The sequence below is a fragment of the Hemiscyllium ocellatum genome, chromosome 2 (assembly GCF_020745735.1).
Source record: "Hemiscyllium ocellatum isolate sHemOce1 chromosome 2, sHemOce1.pat.X.cur, whole genome shotgun sequence".
Classification (NCBI taxonomy): domain Eukaryota; kingdom Metazoa; phylum Chordata; class Chondrichthyes; order Orectolobiformes; family Hemiscylliidae; genus Hemiscyllium; species Hemiscyllium ocellatum.
This window is the reverse complement of record NC_083402.1, coordinates 142,701,310-142,721,206: the sequence shown is the minus strand read 5'-3', so window position 1 is coordinate 142,721,206 and position 19,897 is coordinate 142,701,310. Positions and strand designations below refer to the sequence as shown.

Genomic DNA, 19,897 nt, shown 5'->3' with positions numbered 1-19,897 from the left:
AAAACAACAAGGATGTTTAATCTGTCTTGCTCGTGTCATTCAGAAAGAAATTCCTGTCCATTCTACATTTTCTCTGTACCCATTTCTCATTCCAATATCTAAGTATTTAAAGGGTTTCTAACTTCAATATCCTGCCTAAAAAATTGACATTTGTAACAATAGTTTTGTTCTGCAAAGGACCCACTTGGAGCTAACGGCTGATACTTAGTGTCAACATCCTAAATAATAATGACTTCTTACACAAGATACCAGCAGAGCTGCATTTTCTGAATTCTCTGTGCATGGGAACAGATGTCAAACATGTTGGAAGAGAAAGATTTGGGGTCTGGAAAGACTCACCATCCCAAGAAATATGTAGTTTTTTTTTAAAAGGTGAAGGGTCCAGGTAGCCTCCAGTTCCTTGATGTGATGGATGGGCGGAGGGTGGGAAATGGCTCCCAATGCCAGCTAGCGTACTGGAGTTCCTTGCAAGCTTGCCTTTGTCTTTCTGAGTGAAAATACAGCTAAAGACCGCTTATAAAGGGGATCAGTCCTTGCCAGGTTTCCCCTCTAATGGAGACCGAGCTGATGTTTTTAAACTAAAGTCTTGAAAATTGGGTAGAGAGAGCACATTTTTTTTTGTTACCCAGTGCTCTCAGCTTCAATGTTTGTACTGTACCGAGATGCTCCTCTGAAGTTGAAACATTCCAACTTCAAGAGTCCTCACATTGCCCATAATTGGGCAGGAAATCCATCACCTCACCAATTAAGAGCTCACCCTTTTCAAAATCTTAATGTCAATTACTCTGTGATGAACGTCTGACCAAGTTGTGTTTCCCACTTTGGGTGGCACGGTGGCTCAGTGGTTAGCACTGCTGCCTCACAGCACCAGGGACCAGGATTCAATTCCCACCTCAGGCAACTGTTTGTGTGGAGCTTGCACATTTTCCTCGTGTCTGTGTGGGTTTCCTCCCATATCACAAAGATGTGCAGGTCAGGTGAATTAGCTGTGCTAAATTGTCCATAGTGTTAGGTGCATTAGTCAGGGGTAAGTGTAGGGGAATGAGTCTTGCTCTTCAGAGGGTTAGTGTGGACTTGTTGGGCTGAAGGGCCCGATTCCACACTGTAGGGAATCTAAAAAAACTTCCAGAATGAATATTCAGCCCAAGGTATGTAGACAGGAATTTTATTAACTTTTTTTAAAAGTAGAGGACAATGATAATTAGTTGTAAAATGGTCATGTACTTTCTTCATTTCTGTTTTGATAATTCATTAAAAATATGCTGAACTCAATTCACAGACTTTTTTTTTATCAATCTGTTATGAAGCACTGCTGGGCTAAGTGGGACTTAAACTCAGGTTCTGTAGCCTAGGGGTAGGGACATTACCACTGCACCAAAAGACCCGTCAAAACTCAGCTCATCTCTTTAATAGAGATAACATTGTGTAACCTAGTGGCGATATTGATCAATTCCTGCTCATTAATTTGATCGTCTTTTCAATTATAATTCTTATCAACATAAAAGTCTCGAGTAATCGAAGTATAGCTTAAAGTTTTCCAAAAGTTAATTATATGATTTTTAATTATCCCTGTATTTTATTGAAACTAATACAAATATATATTTTGCATTTTAAATTATTATCTTTTTACTCTGTAGATTTCAAATAATAATGTTTATTGGTAATAAAACTGGAATTCTTAAGGGAAACTTCTTTGAAAACACAGCATTATGTTTTACCTTGCAAAAATATTACATTGGTTCTACATTGGTTTGATGAACACAACACGATACTGTTTATCCATTCTATTTTATTTGACACATTTTGATGACTTTGCCATACATACTTTAGGCATTGTTCCAAAATTACACTACTAGACGCCATTCAGTTTTTCATGTTTCCAAATTTGTCTTTTCAGAAATGCTTAGTCTTTTCTCCCCCTTTCTTAAACACTTGTAGCTGGCTGTTTCTGTTTGTCAGACTCCTACTTTTCCCTGTTTTCATTTCTGACTGGTCTTGCATTACCAATTGCTGTCAGACGGTCAGTTGGCTGGATACCTGGTTTATAATGCAGAATGATGTCAATCGTTCAATTCCTGCATTGGCTAAGATTACCATGAAAGGACTCTCCTTCACAACCTCTTCCTTCACCTAAAGCTTGGTGACTGACCCTCAGGTGAAACCACCATCAGTCATCCTCTGTCATGAGAGAGCACTTCTGTGGTCCAGGTACGTTCAATTCCAGCTTCGGGCAACTGTCTGTGTGGAGTTTGCACATTCTCCCAGTGTCTGCATGGGTTTGCTCCAGGTGCTCCGGTTTCCTCCCACAGTCCAAAGATGGGCAGGTTAATTGAATTGGCCATGCTAAATTGCCCATAGTGTTCAGAGATGTGTAGGTTAGGTAAATATGGGATAATAGGGTGGGGAATAGGTCTGGGTGGGTTACTTTTCAGAGGATCGGTGTGGACTTGTTGGGCCGAAGGGGTTCGATGGTTCTATGACTGGCAATTTTACCCCTAAAGCTGCAGTGTTTGAAATATCAGCATAAAATAATTCCAAACTCTTTAAGATGTCAAACTGTCAGCAGGCAGAACATTCTCTGTTTTATCTGATTATCTAAAACACTTATTCAATGAGATTGCTTTTTTTAAGTTAAAAATCACACAACACCGGGTTATAGTCCAACAGGTTTAATTGGAAGCACACTAGCTTTCGGACCGACGCTCCTTCATCAGGTGATAGTCCTTCATCAGGTGAAGGAGCATTGCTCCGAAAGCTAGTGTGCTTCCAATTAAACCTGTTGGACTATAACCTGGTGTTGTGTGATTTTTAACTTTGTACACCCCAGTCCAACACCGGCATCTCCAAATCATGTTTTTTTTAAGCGTTGTATCAACTTATGCATGAGTTTCTCTTGCATGAAAAGCCATTCTGAAATAAATAGCAATTTTAATTAGCTTAAGTAAATATCAGGAACAATGCCAAATCTAATATTCTCTCTTAAATTAAGAAAAACAAGTGTCATTTTATTTCCCAGCGTTTATCAAGCATTTTGCATTATCTATTCTGGACATGTCTCTCCTCATAGAGTCATAGAGTTATACAACATGATAACAGACCCTTCGGTCCAACTTGTCTGGGCTAACCAGGTGTCCTAAGCTGACCTCGTGCCATTTACCAGCATTTGGCCCATATCACTCTAAATCTTTCCTATTCCTATATCCATTCAGATGTTTCTTAAATGTTGTAACTGCACCAGCCTCCACCCAAATCCTCTGGCAGCTCATTCCATACACACACCACCTCTGCGTGAAAAAGCTGCCCCTCAAGTCCCTTTTAAATCTTTCTACTCTCAACTTAAACTTATGCAGTCTAGCTTTGGACTCTTCTACCCTGGGAAAAAGACCTTTTCTACTCACCCTTTCTAACTCGTCATGATTTTACAAACCTGTATAAGGTCAGCCCTCCACCTCTGATGCTCCAGGGAAAAAAACCCAGGCTATTCAGCCTCTCCCTATATTTTGATCCCTCCAACCCAAGCAACATTCTTCTTTCACTCCCATCTTACATGTTTCTATGTTTCCGATATTTATTATTGAGCTCTGATTTTGGAAACTCTTGCATCGTTCTTTGTTATCATCCAGTAACCATTTAATAATATATTGTGGTCTTCAAACAGAAAGCAATGGTTAAATGTAACACATTTTCTCGATATAATTTAGTTAAAGTTTACCCTGTATAAGGAAGGATGTTCGCTTTCAAAGTGTTATTTGTGATGTCAACAAACATTTTAACATATTCACATGGAGCATTCTTCTGGCTTGCAAAATAATGGGATAAAAGGACATCACATGAGCATATAAGAACATAACATAAGAACATAAGAACTAAGAGCAGGAGTAGGCCATTGGGCTCTTCGAGCCTGCCCCACCATTCAATAAGATCATGGCTGATTTTTTCATGGCCTCACCTCCACTTACCCTCCCTCTCACCACAACCCTTACTTTCTTTACTGTTCATAAAAAAAATGTTAGCTTTAAAGACATTGACTGAAGTAGTGTCAACTACTTCACTGGGCAGGGAACTCCCATAGCTGCAAATGTGTTGCTGGTCAAAGCACAGCAGGCCAGGCAGCATCTCAGGAATAGAGAATTCGACGTTTCGAGCTTGCTCGAAACGTCGAATTCTCTATTCCTGAGATGCTGCCTGGCCTGCTGTGCTTTGACCAGCAACACATTTGCAGCTGTGATCTCCAGCATCTGCAGACCTCATTTTTTACAGGGAACTCCCATAGATTCACATCCCTTTAGGTGAAGAAGTTCCTTCTCAATTCAGTCCTAAATCTGTTCCCCCTAATTTGAGGCTTTGCCCTTTTGTCCTAGTTTCACCCGCCAGTGGAAACATCTTTTTATGTCTATCTTAACTATTCCCTTCATAATTTTGTATGTTTCTATAAGATGCCTCTCATTCTTCTGAATTCCAATGAATATAATCTCAGTCTACTCCGTCTTTCCTCATAAGCCGACCCCGTCACCTCCAGAATCAACCTAGTGAACCTGCTCTGCACCCCCTCCTGAGCCAGTACATCCTTTCTCAAGTAAGGAGACCAAAACTGCACACAGTACTCCAGGTGTGGCCTCATCAGCACCCTGTACAGCTGCAATATAACCTCCCTGCTTTTAACCTCAATCCCTTTAGTAATGAATGACAAAATTCCATTTGCCTTCCTAATTACCTGTTGTACCTGCAGACCAACCTTCTGTGGTTCATGCACAAGGACACCGGGGTCCCTCTGCATCGTAGCATGCTGCAACTTTTTACCATTCAAGTAATAATCCTTTTTACTGTTACTCCTATCAAAATGTATGACTTCATATTTATTAATGTTGTGTTCCATCTGCCTACTCTCTAAAGTATCTATGTTCTTCTGCAAAGTTTCACAGTCCTCTGCACACTTTGCTCTGCCACTCATCTTTGTGTCATCTATAAATTTTGACAAATTACACGTGGTCTCCAACTTCAAGTTGTGAATAATTGTGGTCCCAACACTGATCCCTGAGGCACACCACTAGTCACTGATTGTCAACCAGAATAATACTCATTTATCCCTACTCTTTGCTTCCTGTTAATCAATCAATCCTCTATGTTAATAGTTTACCCATAACGCCATGCATCCTTATCTTATGCAGCAGCCTCTTGTGCGGCACCTTGCCGAAGGCCTTTTGGTAATCTAGATACACCACATCTACTGGGTTCCCATTGTCCACCACACTCATAATATCTTCATAGAATTCCTAGATTAGTTAAGCATGACATGCCCTTCATGAACCCATGCTGCATCTGCCCAATGGGACAATTTCTATCACGATGCCTTGCTATTTCTTCCTTGATAATAGACTCAAGCATTTTCCCCATTACAGAGGTTAAACTAACTGGTCTATAATTCCGCATCTTTTGTTCATCACCCTTTTTAAAAAGTGGCATCACATTTGCTGTTTTCCAATCTGCTGGAACTGCCCCAGAGTCCAGCAAATTTTGGAAAATTACCACCCGTGCATTTGCTATTTACTCCCACCATCTCTTTCAGTACCCTGGCATACGTTCCATCAGGGCCAGGAGACTTGTCTATCCTTTGCTCCATTAGCTTGCCCAACACTACCTCCTCTGTAATAACGATTGCTTCCAGGTCCTCACCTACCTTTATTTCTTTGTCAATTACTGGGATGTTATTCATGGCTTCCACTGTGAAGACCAACACAAAATACCTATTCAATGCCATGGCCATTTCATCATATCCCATGACTAAATGTCCCTCCTGATCCTCTAAAGGACCATCGTTTACATTAGCCACTCTTTTTTGTTTTACGTATTTATAGAAACTTTTTCTTTCTGTCTTTATATTCTGTGCTAATGTTTTCTCATGTTCTATCTGTAGGTCTTTTTGTGGCTTTCTGTTGACCTTTAAAGCTTTCCCAATCTTGTAGTTTCCCACTGATCTTGGCCACTTTGTATGCCTTCTCTTTCAATTTGAAAGCCTCCCTTATTTCCTTAGACACTCAAGGCAGCTTATCCCTTTTCGTACAGTCTTTCCTTTTCACTGGATTTTACTTTCGCTAAGACTTTGAAAAATTGCTTTTAAAGTCCTCCACTGTTCATCAACCATCCCACCATAAAGCCTCTGTTTCCAGTCTAGATTGCCAAGTCCTCCCTTATCCCATTGTAGGCTCCCTTGTTTAAGCACAGGACCCTGGTAGTGGATTTTATCTTCACACTCTCCACCTGTATTCCAAATTCAACCATACTGTGATCACTGCTTCCAAGAGGATCCCTAACTATGAGGTCATTAATTATTCCTGTCTCACGACACAGGACCAGATCTAGGATAGCTTCCTCCCTCCATTACATACTGTTTAAAAACACTATCACGGATATACTCAACAAGGCATTAGTTATTTCTTTGTTTATTGCCCACCCCAATGTGATGTTATTATTTGGTGCCCTACAGACTATGCCTATCACTGACTTTTTCTTCTTAAAATTTCTAATTTCCTCCAATGGATTCAACCTTAATCTTCATTGAACCTATATCATCTCTCAGCACTGCCCTGAATATCAGAGCTACATCATTTCCCTTAACTTCCTGTCTGACCTTCCGAATCATCTGATACCCCTGTATATTTAACTCCCAGTCATGATTACCCTGTAATCATATCTCTGTAATGGCTACTAGATCATATTCATTCGCGATGATTTGTGCCATTAACTCATCGATCTTGTTACGAATGTTACGAGCATTCAGGTAAAGAACCTTTATGCTAGTTTTCATACCCTGATGATTTCCAGCATCTCTATTAATATCTCCTGAGTTCTCCTTCCTTTTTACTTCTTTCATAGTCTGCCTTGTTGTTTAACCCTCCTGAACACATGCTAACCTGATGCTTACCTTTTTATGGATCATCATACTTCCTGTCATTTTCCCCTTCCCTAAAGTCCTAGTGACCACCCTATTTATCCTTTTCGCGAGAACACAGATTCCAGATCGGATCAGGTGGAGACTGTCCCATCGGTACAGATGCCTCCTGTTCCAAAATTGATGCCAATGTGCCAGGAAATATCAGTATTCATCTGCTAATATAGTCAATAACCATTTATGTTGTTATATTTAAGAGATATTTTCCCCTATCATCTGGTCAAGATTCAGGTACAATATTATGTTAATAACCAATATGAATATTTGAGGCAAATCTGCAGAGATAGGGTCATAGAGTCGTGCAGCACAGAAACGGACCCCTCAGTCCAACCAGTCCATACTGACCATAATCCCAAACTAAACTAATCCCACCTAACTGCACCTGGGCTAAATCCATGCAAATATTTCTTATTCATAAACTTATCTAAATGTCTTTTAAATGTTGTAACTGTACCCACATCCACCACTTCCTCTGGATGTTCATTCCACACGTGCACAATTTTCTGCGTAAAACGTTGCCCCTTATGTCTTTTTTAAATCTTCCTCCTCACACCTTAAAAATATGCCCCCAGTCTTGAAATCCCCCACTCTAGGGAAAAGACCCCTGCCGTTCAGCTTATCTATACCCCTCATTATTTTATAGACCTCTACACGGTCACCCCTCAACCTCCTACCTTCCAGTGAGAAAAGGCTCAGCCTATCCAGCCTCTCCCCATAGCTCAAACCCTCCATTTCTGGCAACATCCTGGTAAATTTCTTCTGAACCCTCTCCACCTTAATGATATCCTTCTAACAACAGGGCAACCAGAACTGCACACTGTTATTTACAGACATCTATATGATAGAGAATTTGTTTGAGAAAGAACAAAAAAAAATGTGGGAGCCCAATGAAAATTTGCCACATTTGTAATTCTGTTCGTCTGCAGTTTTCTCCATTCTGTCATATCGTTCTACACTTCTGACTGGATTCGTCCACATTGATAATACCTTATGACTTAGTCTCTATCTATCCATCTATCCCACAACTGTTCCACTTGTGTCCAGGACTTGAACATGAAGTCGAATATTTTGTAACCTACATAACAAATATGTATCTTTGGCAACTACTTCAGGAACATCCCTGTGATAAAAACACAGCTGCAAAAACAGAAACTGTGTTTGAGATGCTATTGCTCAGCATAAAATTAGACATAGAATGCAACGGACCCAGTGACGGACCAACAATATCACATTTTAATATCTTAATTTTTAAAGTTTTCAACTATTTTGCAACTCTTTTAAATTACTTCACACATTGTGGAGGTTTCAGGCTAGGACAGCATTGATTATCCATCCCTAGTTGCCCTTGAGAAGTAGGTGGTGAGCTCACTTCTTGAAGTACAGCAGTCCATGTTACGCAGTATGTCCATCATGCTCACAGAGCTTTTGACCCAGTGCTGAAGAAACAGTGTTACAATTTCAAATTAGGTTCAGGTACAGGTATCTTGCAGGTGATAGTTCTCCCATGCTTCTGCAGCCTTTGTCCTTCTTGATGGTCGAGGTTGCAGGTATGGAAAGTGCTATCAAAAGGAGTCTTGGCAAGTCACTGCAGTGCATCTTGTAGATGGTACAAATTGTTTTCACTGTGTCGGTAATAGCAGAAGTAAGTGTTGAGGCTTGTGTATGTGGAGCCAATCAAGCAGGCTTCTTAGTGCTGGATGGTTTTGAATTTCTGGAGTGTTGTTAAGCTGCACTCAACCTGCCAAGTGGAGAGTATTCCATCACACTCGTGAACTTTGCCTTGGTGATGGAGGACAGGATTTGGGGAGTCAGGGGCTGAGTTACTAACTGTAGAATTCCCAGCGTTCACCTGCTTTTGTAGCTGCAGGATTTTGCCTCTGTTCAATGGTAACCTACAGGATGTTGATAAGTGGGGAATTCATTGGTATTGCCATTGAATGTCAAGGGGAGATAGTTAGAGTCTATCTTGGTGGAGATGGCCTGGCAGTTGTGTGGCACAAATATTGCTTGCTACATATCTCTTTGAAACATATAGGATTCTTAAGGTGCTTGAATGCTGAGAGAATGTTTCCTCTAATGGAAGAGTCTAGGACCAGAGGTGCATGGCCTCAGAATAAAGGGGCACCAATTTAAGACTGAGATGAGTAAGTTCTTGTCTCAGATGGTTGTCAGCATCTGGAACTCCTTAGCATGGAGAGCTGTGGGGCAGAACCTTTGTGAATATTTAAGGCTGTTGTAGATCCCCTGTTTATCTTCTAACATCCAATCCTATTTCTGTGGAAATGATGTACCAATTGGCACAGGTGAAAAACCCAAAGTAATAATGTTATATCCTGCACTAATGCTATTTTTGGGTTTCTACACAGAATGAAGAAATGCAGTTACATATTTAAAAGAAAATAGTTCTCAGATATAAGTATAAATATGTGCAGATTAGGTAGATTGACAATGCTAAATTGCCCATAATGTCCAGGGATGTGCAGGCTAGATGGATTGGCCATGGGAAATGCAGGATTACAGGGATAGTTTGGGGGTGGGGGTTGGGTCTACATGTGATCTCCCTGGAAGGAGTGGACTCAGTGGGATGGAAGCCCTGCTTCCACACTGTCGGGATTCTATTCTATGATAAGCAAAGCTGAGAAGGCTGCACATGATCTCCCGTTTCCAATTGTCTGTAAAACTGGAACACAATCTGTTGGAGCCTTTATATTCCTCATTCTGATGGTAGTTACACCATGGCACTCTATCAATGTATACTGATACATCGATGATTTTAAATGCTGATATAGGTCCAAGACAGGAGGGTATGAAATTTCCCACAAAGTTGCAGCTGCGTTGCTTGTCAGAGTAGAGATGGGAATCCGGGTGATGATCTCAAGACAAGCTTGGACAGTTACTGCAATGTAGACAAGCAGGGGCTGGAAGAACACAGCAAGCCAGGCAGTATCAGGAGGTGGAGAAGTCAATGTTTCGGGTGTAACCCTTCTTCAGGATTCTACCTCTTGATGCTGCCCGGCTTGCTGTGTTCTTCCAGCCTCCAGCTTGTCTACCTCGGATTTATCTCTAACCAAGGTTACAGCAATGTAGCCTATAGATAATACCTAATGCAGTATAAGGGGTAAGGTGTCAATATTTCTTCATGGCACAGATGCCAATTGAGTGGACTGAGTATTACATTTATATAGTGGAATGGCAAACAGTCCAACAAATTCCTAAGCTGAGCCTTACAACATTGGGTGAGTGGTTAAGAGTTGAGCTGTTTTGCACAGAACACTCAGTCACTGGCCTAGTCATGTACTCATGGTGTTGTTGGCCTGGTCTCGTTCAGCTTGTGGTTCACGGTGATCACCAGGATCTTGATGAGGGGTACTCAGTGATCACGGGGCCATTTGTAGTAAATGGGAAGTTGTTGGCCGTTCACATGTTGAAAATGGTCTTTGTGCAGCACCAATGTGACAGACAGCTCACCTGTCATTTATCAGGTTAAGACAAGATATTACCCAGGGTCTACTATCAGCTGATTCCTTTTCAGAGGAATTATGAATGGAGCTGCATATTGTAGAATTGTCAAGGAACATTCCAACCCATATTTTCATGAAAGAGGAAAAGGCACTGAAGAAGCTACTGAAAGTGGTAGAATGCAGTTCTTAAGACTTCTACTGTTGATATCTTAAAGCTATGATGAACAACTTCTGGCCAACATAACCATCTTCCTGTCTGACTTCAGCCACTGGAAGTGTTCCTCATAGGTCTTCACTTTGCTGGGTCCTCTTGCTAACCCACCTAATTTCAAAACAGTTTCTAACATCACACAAAAAGATTTCAAATGTTGCAGTAATATAGATTTAGCTAGCTATAATGTTTTGAAGATGTTACTGCTGAAAGATGTAAAATTGTGTGCAAAATATCCAGGATAAATGATTACTGATAGACTCATAGAGTCATAGAGATATACAGCATGAAACAGACCCTTCGGTCTAACCCGTCCATGCTGACCAGATATCCCTACCCAATCTAGTCCCATCTGCCAGTACCCGGCCCATATCCCTCCAAACCCTTCCTATTCATATACCCATCCAAATGCCTCTTAAATGTTGCAATTGTAGTAGCCTCCACCACTTCCTCTGGCAGCTCATTCCATACACATACCACCCTCTGTGTGAAAAAGTTGCCCCGTTAAGATGACTGCTTTGTTTGATTTAACAAGAATAGGAGTGAGGAGCAAGGGACAGCCAGTGGTTGGAGACTTCTATCAGAAGGTCTCCTCATAGTGATGTGTTTTGAATGGATCAATGACTTGTACTCATTATGATTTTAAAGAGGAACTGCAAAATAATGAAGGGAAACAACATAAACAGTGGTGCAATTTTAAAGTGAACACAGTCACTTTAAAGTGACTTCAATCTGCTAAAAGGGTACAAGGCCGATAAAAAACAACGCTGATCTTTCCTTCGCCTTGTATCACAGCAGTGACACCTCAGGCAGGGCTTTCCAAAGTGGAGATCATGAACGCAGGGAGGGGCGTGAACTGAAATCTTGTGTGAGCTCCAAAGCAATAATGGTTGCCCTGGAGGTCTGAGCTTTAAACACTGTGCCAATAACTAATAATGTTACCTCCCACCCCACACTCCCAGCTACACAGGAATTCCTTCATGCTCGCATGTCTCTGCCCCACAGTTCTGACTTGGGGATTATCACCATTTTCAAGCCTCAAAAATGGGGTCACAGTGGGATAAAATCTGGAAGTGTGGTGCTGGAAAAGCAGATTCCTGATGAAGGGCTTATGCCAGAAACGTTGATTCTCCTGCTCCTCGGATGCTGCCTGACCTGCTGTGTTTTTCCAGCACCACACTCTTGTTTCTGAGCTCCAGCATCTGCAATCCCCACTTTCTCCCTATAAAATCTGGAATTTTGGACACCATGTCTCAGGAAGGCCTTGAAGAGAACACAGAAGATATTTATTCGAATATGATCAGGAAAGGGAAGCTTCAGGTGTATGTGGATACTGAAGACACTGAGGATATCTTCCTTCGGACAGAGCAAGTTAAGACAGACTTTGGCAGTATTGATGAGGATCATGAATGATTTTGATTGAGGAAGTAAAGAGAAGTTGCATTCCAGTGGCAGTAACTTTAGTTTGTCGACAGTGATTGTCAAAAGAATTAAGAGGTAATATTTCCTTCCATGAAACAACAATCTAAAACAGACACTTCAGTGCAGTACCATGCTGTCTATCTTTCCAAGTCCAAGTAGGAGATCTATGGTTCCATTTTGAGAAATGTAGAGAATTCTGCTAGTGACACAGAAACAAACATTAAAAACTGAAATAACTGTGGTTGCTGGAAACCAGAAACAAAAATAGAAATTGCTGGAAAATCTCAGCAGGTCTGGCAGCATCCATGGAGAGAAATCAGAACGTTTCAGGTCCAGTGACCTTTCCTCAGAACTGATGGTAGCGAGGAAGAAGTTGCTTTTTATTCAGAAATAAGATGGGGGGAAGAGGATAAGGAGTAAAACATTAAATTAGATTCCCTACGGTGTGGAAACAGGCCCTTCGGCCTAACCAGTCCACACCAACCCTCCAAAGAGTAACCCATCCAGACCCATTTTTCCTCTGACTAATGCATCTAACACTATGGGCAATTTAGCATGGCCAATTCACCTGACCTGCTCATTTGTGGACTGTGGGAGGAACCTAGGGCACCTGGAGGAAACCCACGCAGACACAGGGAGAATATGCAAACTCTACACAAACAGTCATCCGAGACTGGAATTGAATCTGGGACCCTGGTGCTGTGAGGCAGCAGTGCTAACCACTGAGCCACCGTGGAAGCCAAAGAGACAGAACAGTTGGACAAAGAAGTGGATAAAGGTCAGTAGGAGAATGAATAGCTGCTAAGTAGTATCTAACAATGGGCAGTGTGTAATAGCAGACCATGTGGTAAGAAGACCTGGTGTGTCGGTTTGGGGTAAGGACATGGGAGAAGATGCCGCAGGCTCTAAAACTGTTGAACTCAATGTTGAGTCCAAAAGGCTACGGGGTCACCAAGTGGAAAAAGAGGTGTTGTTCTTCCAGCTTGTACCGAACTTCACTGGAGCATAGCAGCGAGCCTGAGATTGAGACGTTGATCAGGGAATGGGCTAGTGTTTTGAAGTGGGAGGCAACTGGAAGTTCAGGGTCTTTTTCTGCACGCAGAACTTAAGTGTTCTGCGAAATTGTTATCTTGCCTACGCTTTGTTCCCCAATACAGAGGAGATCATGTCGTGAACAGTGAATGCAGGTGACTAGATTGAAGTGTAGGTGCAGTGTTGCTTCACCTGGAAGGTGTGTTTCGCCACCTGGATACTAAGGAGGGAGGAAGTAAATGGACAGCTGTTACACCTTCTGCGGTTGCAGGGAAAGGTGCCATGGCGCTGTGGGGGCGGGGGGAGGGGGATGTTAGGAATGAAGGAGGATTGGACCAGAGTGTCCTAGAGGGAACAGTCCCTGCGGAAGGCTGACAAGGGAAGGGAGGGGAGTATGTGTCTGGTGGTGGCATCCTGCTCGGGGTAATGCAAATGGCTGCTAATGATCCTCTGGATGTGGGTGGATGGTAGGAAAGGACAAGGGGACCCTATCGCTGTTGGGGGAAGGAAGACGACGGATTAGGGCCACAGCGTTGAGGGAGATAGGTCCAACCACCCTCTGTGGTGCTGTGGAGTCATCGGTTAAGGCAGAAGGTGGACACTTGAAAACTAACAAATGGCGCTGATTTGGATTTATCCCTCAATCACATGGCAGAAAGAGATTCACTGAGCATTCTGTCGCTGTTTGTGTGACCTCCCTGCTTCCTTAACCGAATAGTTGGTTCAATGATTGGAAAACGCTTTGAGAGGATGTGAACACAAGAGGCGCTATGGTGGCTGTATTTGGAACACAGCGGATGGCAGAAGAAGTTTAACATAAAACAAAAATCAATATTCCAAAGTTAGTAAACGCTGATTCCGGTATATGGTGTGTCTGCACCAGCAATGCAAACCGAGAATGCAGATTCGTATTTTGGAGAACCGTTATCTGAATATATATTGTATTTAATAGTCATCGATCTGTTGACGTGTCCAATAAATCTATGTCAATGCACAGAGTCGGAGGTGTTGGATTGGCTAAACGGTGGCCGATGTGGCTTGAGTGGAAACGAACCGTCAAATTGGAAAATGTCTTAAAGGTTGCACTGTGCTCAATATTTGGATTTTAAGATGAACAGCAGATGCGGTTTATAAAGGACACTTCAGGCGTGGAGTGACCATGCGCCAGGGTTCAGTCAGTATTTATGAATGTAAAAGTGCCCGGACAGTAAAAAACTCTTCCTTACACACTGGCACTCCTCTCGATTTCAGTAAATAAACACACACACACACAATATGGGAGAATTAAATAAACTACTTTCTTAGCAAGTGATGGGTGAAACAACCGCTGAATAAAGAGAACAAACACATTTTAATTAATTCCTGAGGAAGGGTCACTGGACCCGAATCATTAAACTCTGAAATCCCACCACAGACCTGCTGAACTTTTCCAGCAACTTCTGTTGTTTCTGATTTACAGCACCTCGCAGTTCTTTCGGTTTTTACCTTGTAATTAAAGTTAAAAACCTTGCCACAAGCTTGCCTGTCCTGCTAATGTACACACTCTGAAAGGTAGACCAAAGCCTCGGCCAACCTCTGACTTGTCCTGATCACCAATAAAATGATGTGATAAGCCATGTCGCTGAATTTTAGACGTTTTTTTCTTCGGAAGGGGTTAAAGCGATATGGACCAAATGCTGGCGAATGGGACTAGATTGGGCTGGGATATCTGGGCGGCATAAACGAGTAGGACCGAAGGGTCTGTTTCCATGCTGTCCATCTCTGTGACTCCAAAGTCGGTTCATTGAGAATTGACGTTAAAATTCATGTAAATCTTCCATCTGTACGGTGACAGGTTGAAGAAAGTGTCAGCCGTTGGAAAAGGGGGTTTGTTTTGATTTTTTTTAACCCCTCTCCACTTTCCTGGTGTTCTGGAAGTAATTTTTTGTCCACTAATATGTAGTAAATGTACGGACTACCTACCGCCCTCTGCGGGCTCAGCGATAGTGGTGATGTCTGAGTTACAGCGCACGCTTTCTGACCGCCTGTATTGTGTTCCAGGACCCATGAAAAGCAACAAAACCAGCAAGGAACGGCGTTCCGGGATCTTTCCACATCAAACCCGACCTCCCTTCCTTTCCCACCCCGGCCCCGCTGTTCACACCCCTGGGTGTCACTGTTAGACAAACAGAACCACATGGAGTGACTTTTTTAAAGAGTTAACCCGACCCCCAAACCCCTCCCCGAACACACACAAACGTTATTTTTCATAGGGAATAAAAACAAAACTCTTGAAGAAACTCTGTACAGAGAGAGAGAGATAAAAATTAAAAAGGGTGGGCATTTCGAATCCACATGAGTTCTCCCCAACTTTTCACAAGGTGTGTTCACTGTCCATAAAATAATCACACTTCCCATTGCTGCAATTCTGTTTACAAGTCCAATCAATTGTCAGGGATGCTTTATTTTCCTACCAGGCCGGCTCCCTCTTTAACGTCTCCCTGTTGGATCTCACACGGTATTAATATTAAATATGAAGGAGAGTTTGATGAAGAACCGTCTGGATTAGCTTGCTCTCTCTCTCCACGGTCAGCTGCCTGACCCGCTCCAACATTTCTTGTTTTCAGCACAGATTCCAACATTTGCTACTAAATATTAAATATGTGCTCGTTTCTTGACATCTGCAGAGAGCAAGAATAAACAGCGCGTGTCTACCTTTGACTGGAGCAATGCTTGCGGTACCTGTGCACTGCTGGTGTGGTTGCTTATTTTATTCCCCCCCTGCATGTGCGTGCATTGGGCTCTTCCTCTGCCTTATTGAGAGATTGTCGCCAGTGTAGAAGGTGCTCAGACAGTCTGAGAGAGAGAGAGAGACAAAAAGCGCATGCTCAGGGCTGGACTGTTTCTTAGTCATAAGAGAGAGAGGCAGACATAGAGAGAGAGATAGCGTGTGAGTGAATGAGTGAGTGTATGAGTCTGTGTACAATGTCCGCCATCAGTGGTGTCTGCAGTCTCAAGTCCAACATCCAAAGCAACTCCCCGTTTTGCATCAGTTGCCTCTGAGGCCTGTCTATCTCTCCCTCTCTCTCTGAGTGAGCGTGTGAGTGTGTGTGAGTGTGAGAGAGAGAGAGAGAGAGAGACAGAGAGGATGGCTGCCTCGGTAAGTAAACCGCAGCTGCACCGTTTCTCTTCTAGCCCACAGTAACTGACAGGCTGGGAATCCTTGGGAAGGGGGTTTCTTTTCCCCCACCCTTTTGTTTTTTTAAAAAAAAATGTTGTTGGCACATTTGCAAGGAGAGCGGCCCGTGAAAGTGGGAGGGAGGGAGAGACAGGGACAGGCAGAGGCTGTGATCTTCTGTCCCCGCTGCTGCTTCTACCCAGCCGCGTCTGCTGCCTCTGTGTCTCTCCCTCCACCCCGGTGCCCAGGCTGCTCGCTCGCTCGCTCCTGTCTAACCCGCTGCCCCTCTCTGTCTCAGTGTGCCGCTGTTCAGGTTAAACTGGAGCTAGGCCATCGGGCCCAGGTTCGGAAAAAACCCACGGTGGAGGGTTTCACCCACGACTGGATGGTCTTTGTCAGGGGTCCAGAACACAGCAATATTCAGCACTTTGTGGAGAAGGTCGTCTTTCACTTGCACGACAGCTTCCCCAGACCTAAGCGGGGTAAGAATTCAGCAATGAGACAAAATGTATTTTCTCTCTCTTCCTTTCTCCCCCCCCCCCCCCAGGCTGTATTCTGTTAATGTGTGTGTTTGTTTTATTTTCTTGTCGCTGCGGGTCATAACCTTATTGTGTTCGTTTTGCAACTCAGGTGTTTTCAAAGAGTCCGTCGGGAGTGGGTGGGTTTATAAAACAATAGGAGCAAACTCCCACAATAATGTTCTGCTCGAGTCTCAGTGGTACTACCGTGATCTTTGCCTTTTGCTTTTGAGTTTCGTGCTGTTGGGTGTCTACATCAGACCACAACTGAACTGGCTACATTGAAATTGCAAACTTCTGGAGCTTATTACAGCATTGATTTTGTTAAATTTTGAGGTTACTCTATTTGTTATTGTAGCACTATCTGTGCAACAGAGATTGGCAGCAGGAAGTGTTGCTTTGCATGTTATGCTATCGTTCTCCTCTGTGTTTCTACTTTTATTAGACACCTGGGATGATGAGTGAATATTTGGAAATCGTTCTGTATTACCGAATGCAGGCTGTAACTATTCATTCGCCCCATGCTCGTCGATTTCATGCTTTTAAGAACCACCCACTTGCGGTCGGAAACTTGTGTTTAAAATTGTACCAAGTGAGATAATGACAGACCAAAAAGTACTAGCGGGAAAGAATGGGGCCGCTGCAATTTAAAAGAACGCTTGTCTGCAAATCACACTTTTGTAGATGTAAAATCACAGTAATTGCAGGTAAATCTGAAAATACCTGGCATTTTTCTGGGGATAGGAAAAGAGAGCCCCCAGATCAGGTTTGGGAAGCGTTTGCTAGGTTTTCGATAGAAGTGTCATTTTACGCAGAAAACATGATTAGGGAGTCGTTTCCAGGATCTGATGGACTTTACCTGATCGGTGAATGTGTGTTTTTTTTTCTTTGAACCCACGAATTAATGTCTGTTCTGGGTTGGTGGTCCCTGTTCCACCAAGTTGAGCTTTCAGGTGAGCAGCTCACTGCGTTGGTGATGAAAATTGAGCCTCATTCATGCCTGACAATACAAAGCCTAGACCGGCTTTAATTGTGTGTGTGAGAGAGAGAGAGATCAGCCGGTGTGTGTAAAGTGTGTGTATTTTTGTGGAGATGCGCACGGCGCAGTCTCGGCTGCTGTACACAGCGACCAACAGACTGGGTTCACCGAGCACTATTGAGAAGCCGCCGAATGTCACAACTACCTTTAACCACAAAGCATTGTGTACTTCCTGTCAACTGCTGTGAACATTTGGGGCGCCTCTTCGGGTAGAGTGTCGTCTGATGACCACTTCTGAATTAAGCTTATCACGTTCATTGGAATTTGTGTTTTTATTTATATTGGCGACCTCGGGGCATGGAAGTAGGCCATTTGGCCTATTGACTCTTGGCTGTCTAGATCAATCCAGTAAGTCCCAGTCCCCCTTCCCATACAGTTTGTTTCATTTGCATGTCCACTTAGATATGTTCAAAATTATTTTATTGTATCTGTTTACTTCACCTCCTATAGGCAGTTTTTAAACCCCATCTTTCCTGTTCTGTTGTACTCAAGGTCTGCCAGTAGTTAATTTAACTTAGTGTCCCTGAGCTGGATGGGAAACAGCTGTTCGACAAGCTTTAAACATTCGTTCTGAATGTCTTGCTTGCAATTTTTGGATTGATTGGGAATTCAAACTTGTAGCTCTGTCATGTCATGTCATTTATTGTAAGCAAACAGGGAACTCTCCCTTTTCTGGTGTCAACTGCTTGGCTCTCTGTTGGGCTAACATCACATGCTACTCAATTTGTGTATAGATTTTATCATGAAAGGAAGAACTGTAATGGTTCAAGGCATCAATAAGAGATCAGAAGGCCTGAGAGATTCACTTATTCATTCATTAACCCATCCGTTTTATGAAATGTGGAACTTAACATCCCATGTTAGTTAAATTAGATTGTGGACATGCTTGATTAATTATCAATTGATTCTGAGGTCTTCTGAGGAATACAATGGCATAGTAAATCTGAGATGGGTAGCTCTACATTCACTCTTGTTTGTATTGGTAACGTAACTCCTTTTGAACTTGTCAAAGGACTTCTGGTGTTGAATACTTAGATAAATAACACCTGATATTATAATGTCACATAAAGTGAGCCTTGTTGCTGTCTTCGAACCTATAAAATTGAAAGTGACAGGAAAAGCAATTTGTATGTTAACCAATTACATGTGCAGGTTGTGGCAGTAGTAGCTGTTCAAAAAAATAACATGTGGATGCCTGAATTTACAATAACTTGCATTTTTAGAATCCCTCATTTGTAGGCCTAAGGCACTTCACATCAGAAACTGAATCGGGTAGCACTAGATTGGTTAGTTGAAAATATGGTGAGAAATTTTTAAGTGAGTTAAGTAGTAACTGAAACATGTTTGGGAGGGAATTGCAAAAGCCCTTTGCTTTTTTTAAAATAAAGTAGGATTCTGAGAAGTTATGGCTCAAACATAACTAACAGACATGATTTGGAGGTGCCGGTGTTGGACTGGGGTGTACAAAGTTTTTTAAAAAAAATCACACAACATCAGGTTATAGTCCAACAGTTTTAATTGGAAGCACTATCTTTCGTAGCGCTGCTCCTTCATCAGGTGGTTGTGGAGGACACAATTGGAAGGCACAGAATTTATCGCAAAGATTTAGTGTGATGTAACTGCAATTATACATTGAAAAATACTTTGTCTGTTTGAGTCTTTCTTCTGTTCGAATACCATGATAGTTTCACTTCTTTCATGTGTAAATCACAACTTTTTTTTTAAAAAGTTGCACTTTCAGGTTAATTGTAACAATTGGTGTTAGCTAGACAATATGTTGAAAATGTTAGCCCCCTGTGTTCCCTGTCTATGCCATAATGTTTAGATTGATTCAGATCTAAAATGTGAAATAAGAGCTTTACATGAATTCATGCAGTTTTTGAGCAAAGTACAATGTAACTCTGTAACTAACAGAGCTATGATGGGGTACAGCCGTGAAGGGATGGTGAGGAGGATAGCAATTTTAGAATCTAATGCCTACTAGGTTAAATAAATGAGTGAAGGTTGACAAATAGTATGATGGGTATGACAGAACTTAGTGAGGGTGGTGGAGTTTTGCCCTAGGTGAAGTGTTTATAGGGAGGATCTGAAAGGTGAAGAAGTTGGTT

General features: G+C 42.3%; 1 protein-coding gene across 2 annotated transcripts in view; it reads left to right on the top strand.

Annotated features, from left to right (window-relative positions):
* Positions 1-15,977: 15,977 nt before the first annotated feature.
* The window catches only part of mllt3 (MLLT3 super elongation complex subunit), a 155,199-nt gene continuing 151,279 nt past the window's right edge, over positions 15,978-19,897 (top strand). For both annotated transcript variants that reach the window (XM_060846639.1, XM_060846638.1), the window contains exons 1-2: positions 15,978-16,214; positions 16,531-16,714. In XM_060846639.1, coding sequence (XP_060702622.1) covers positions 16,203-16,214; positions 16,531-16,714 — 196 coding nt within the window. In that variant the 5' untranslated portion in view covers positions 15,978-16,202. The remainder of the gene's footprint in view (positions 16,215-16,530; positions 16,715-19,897) is intronic.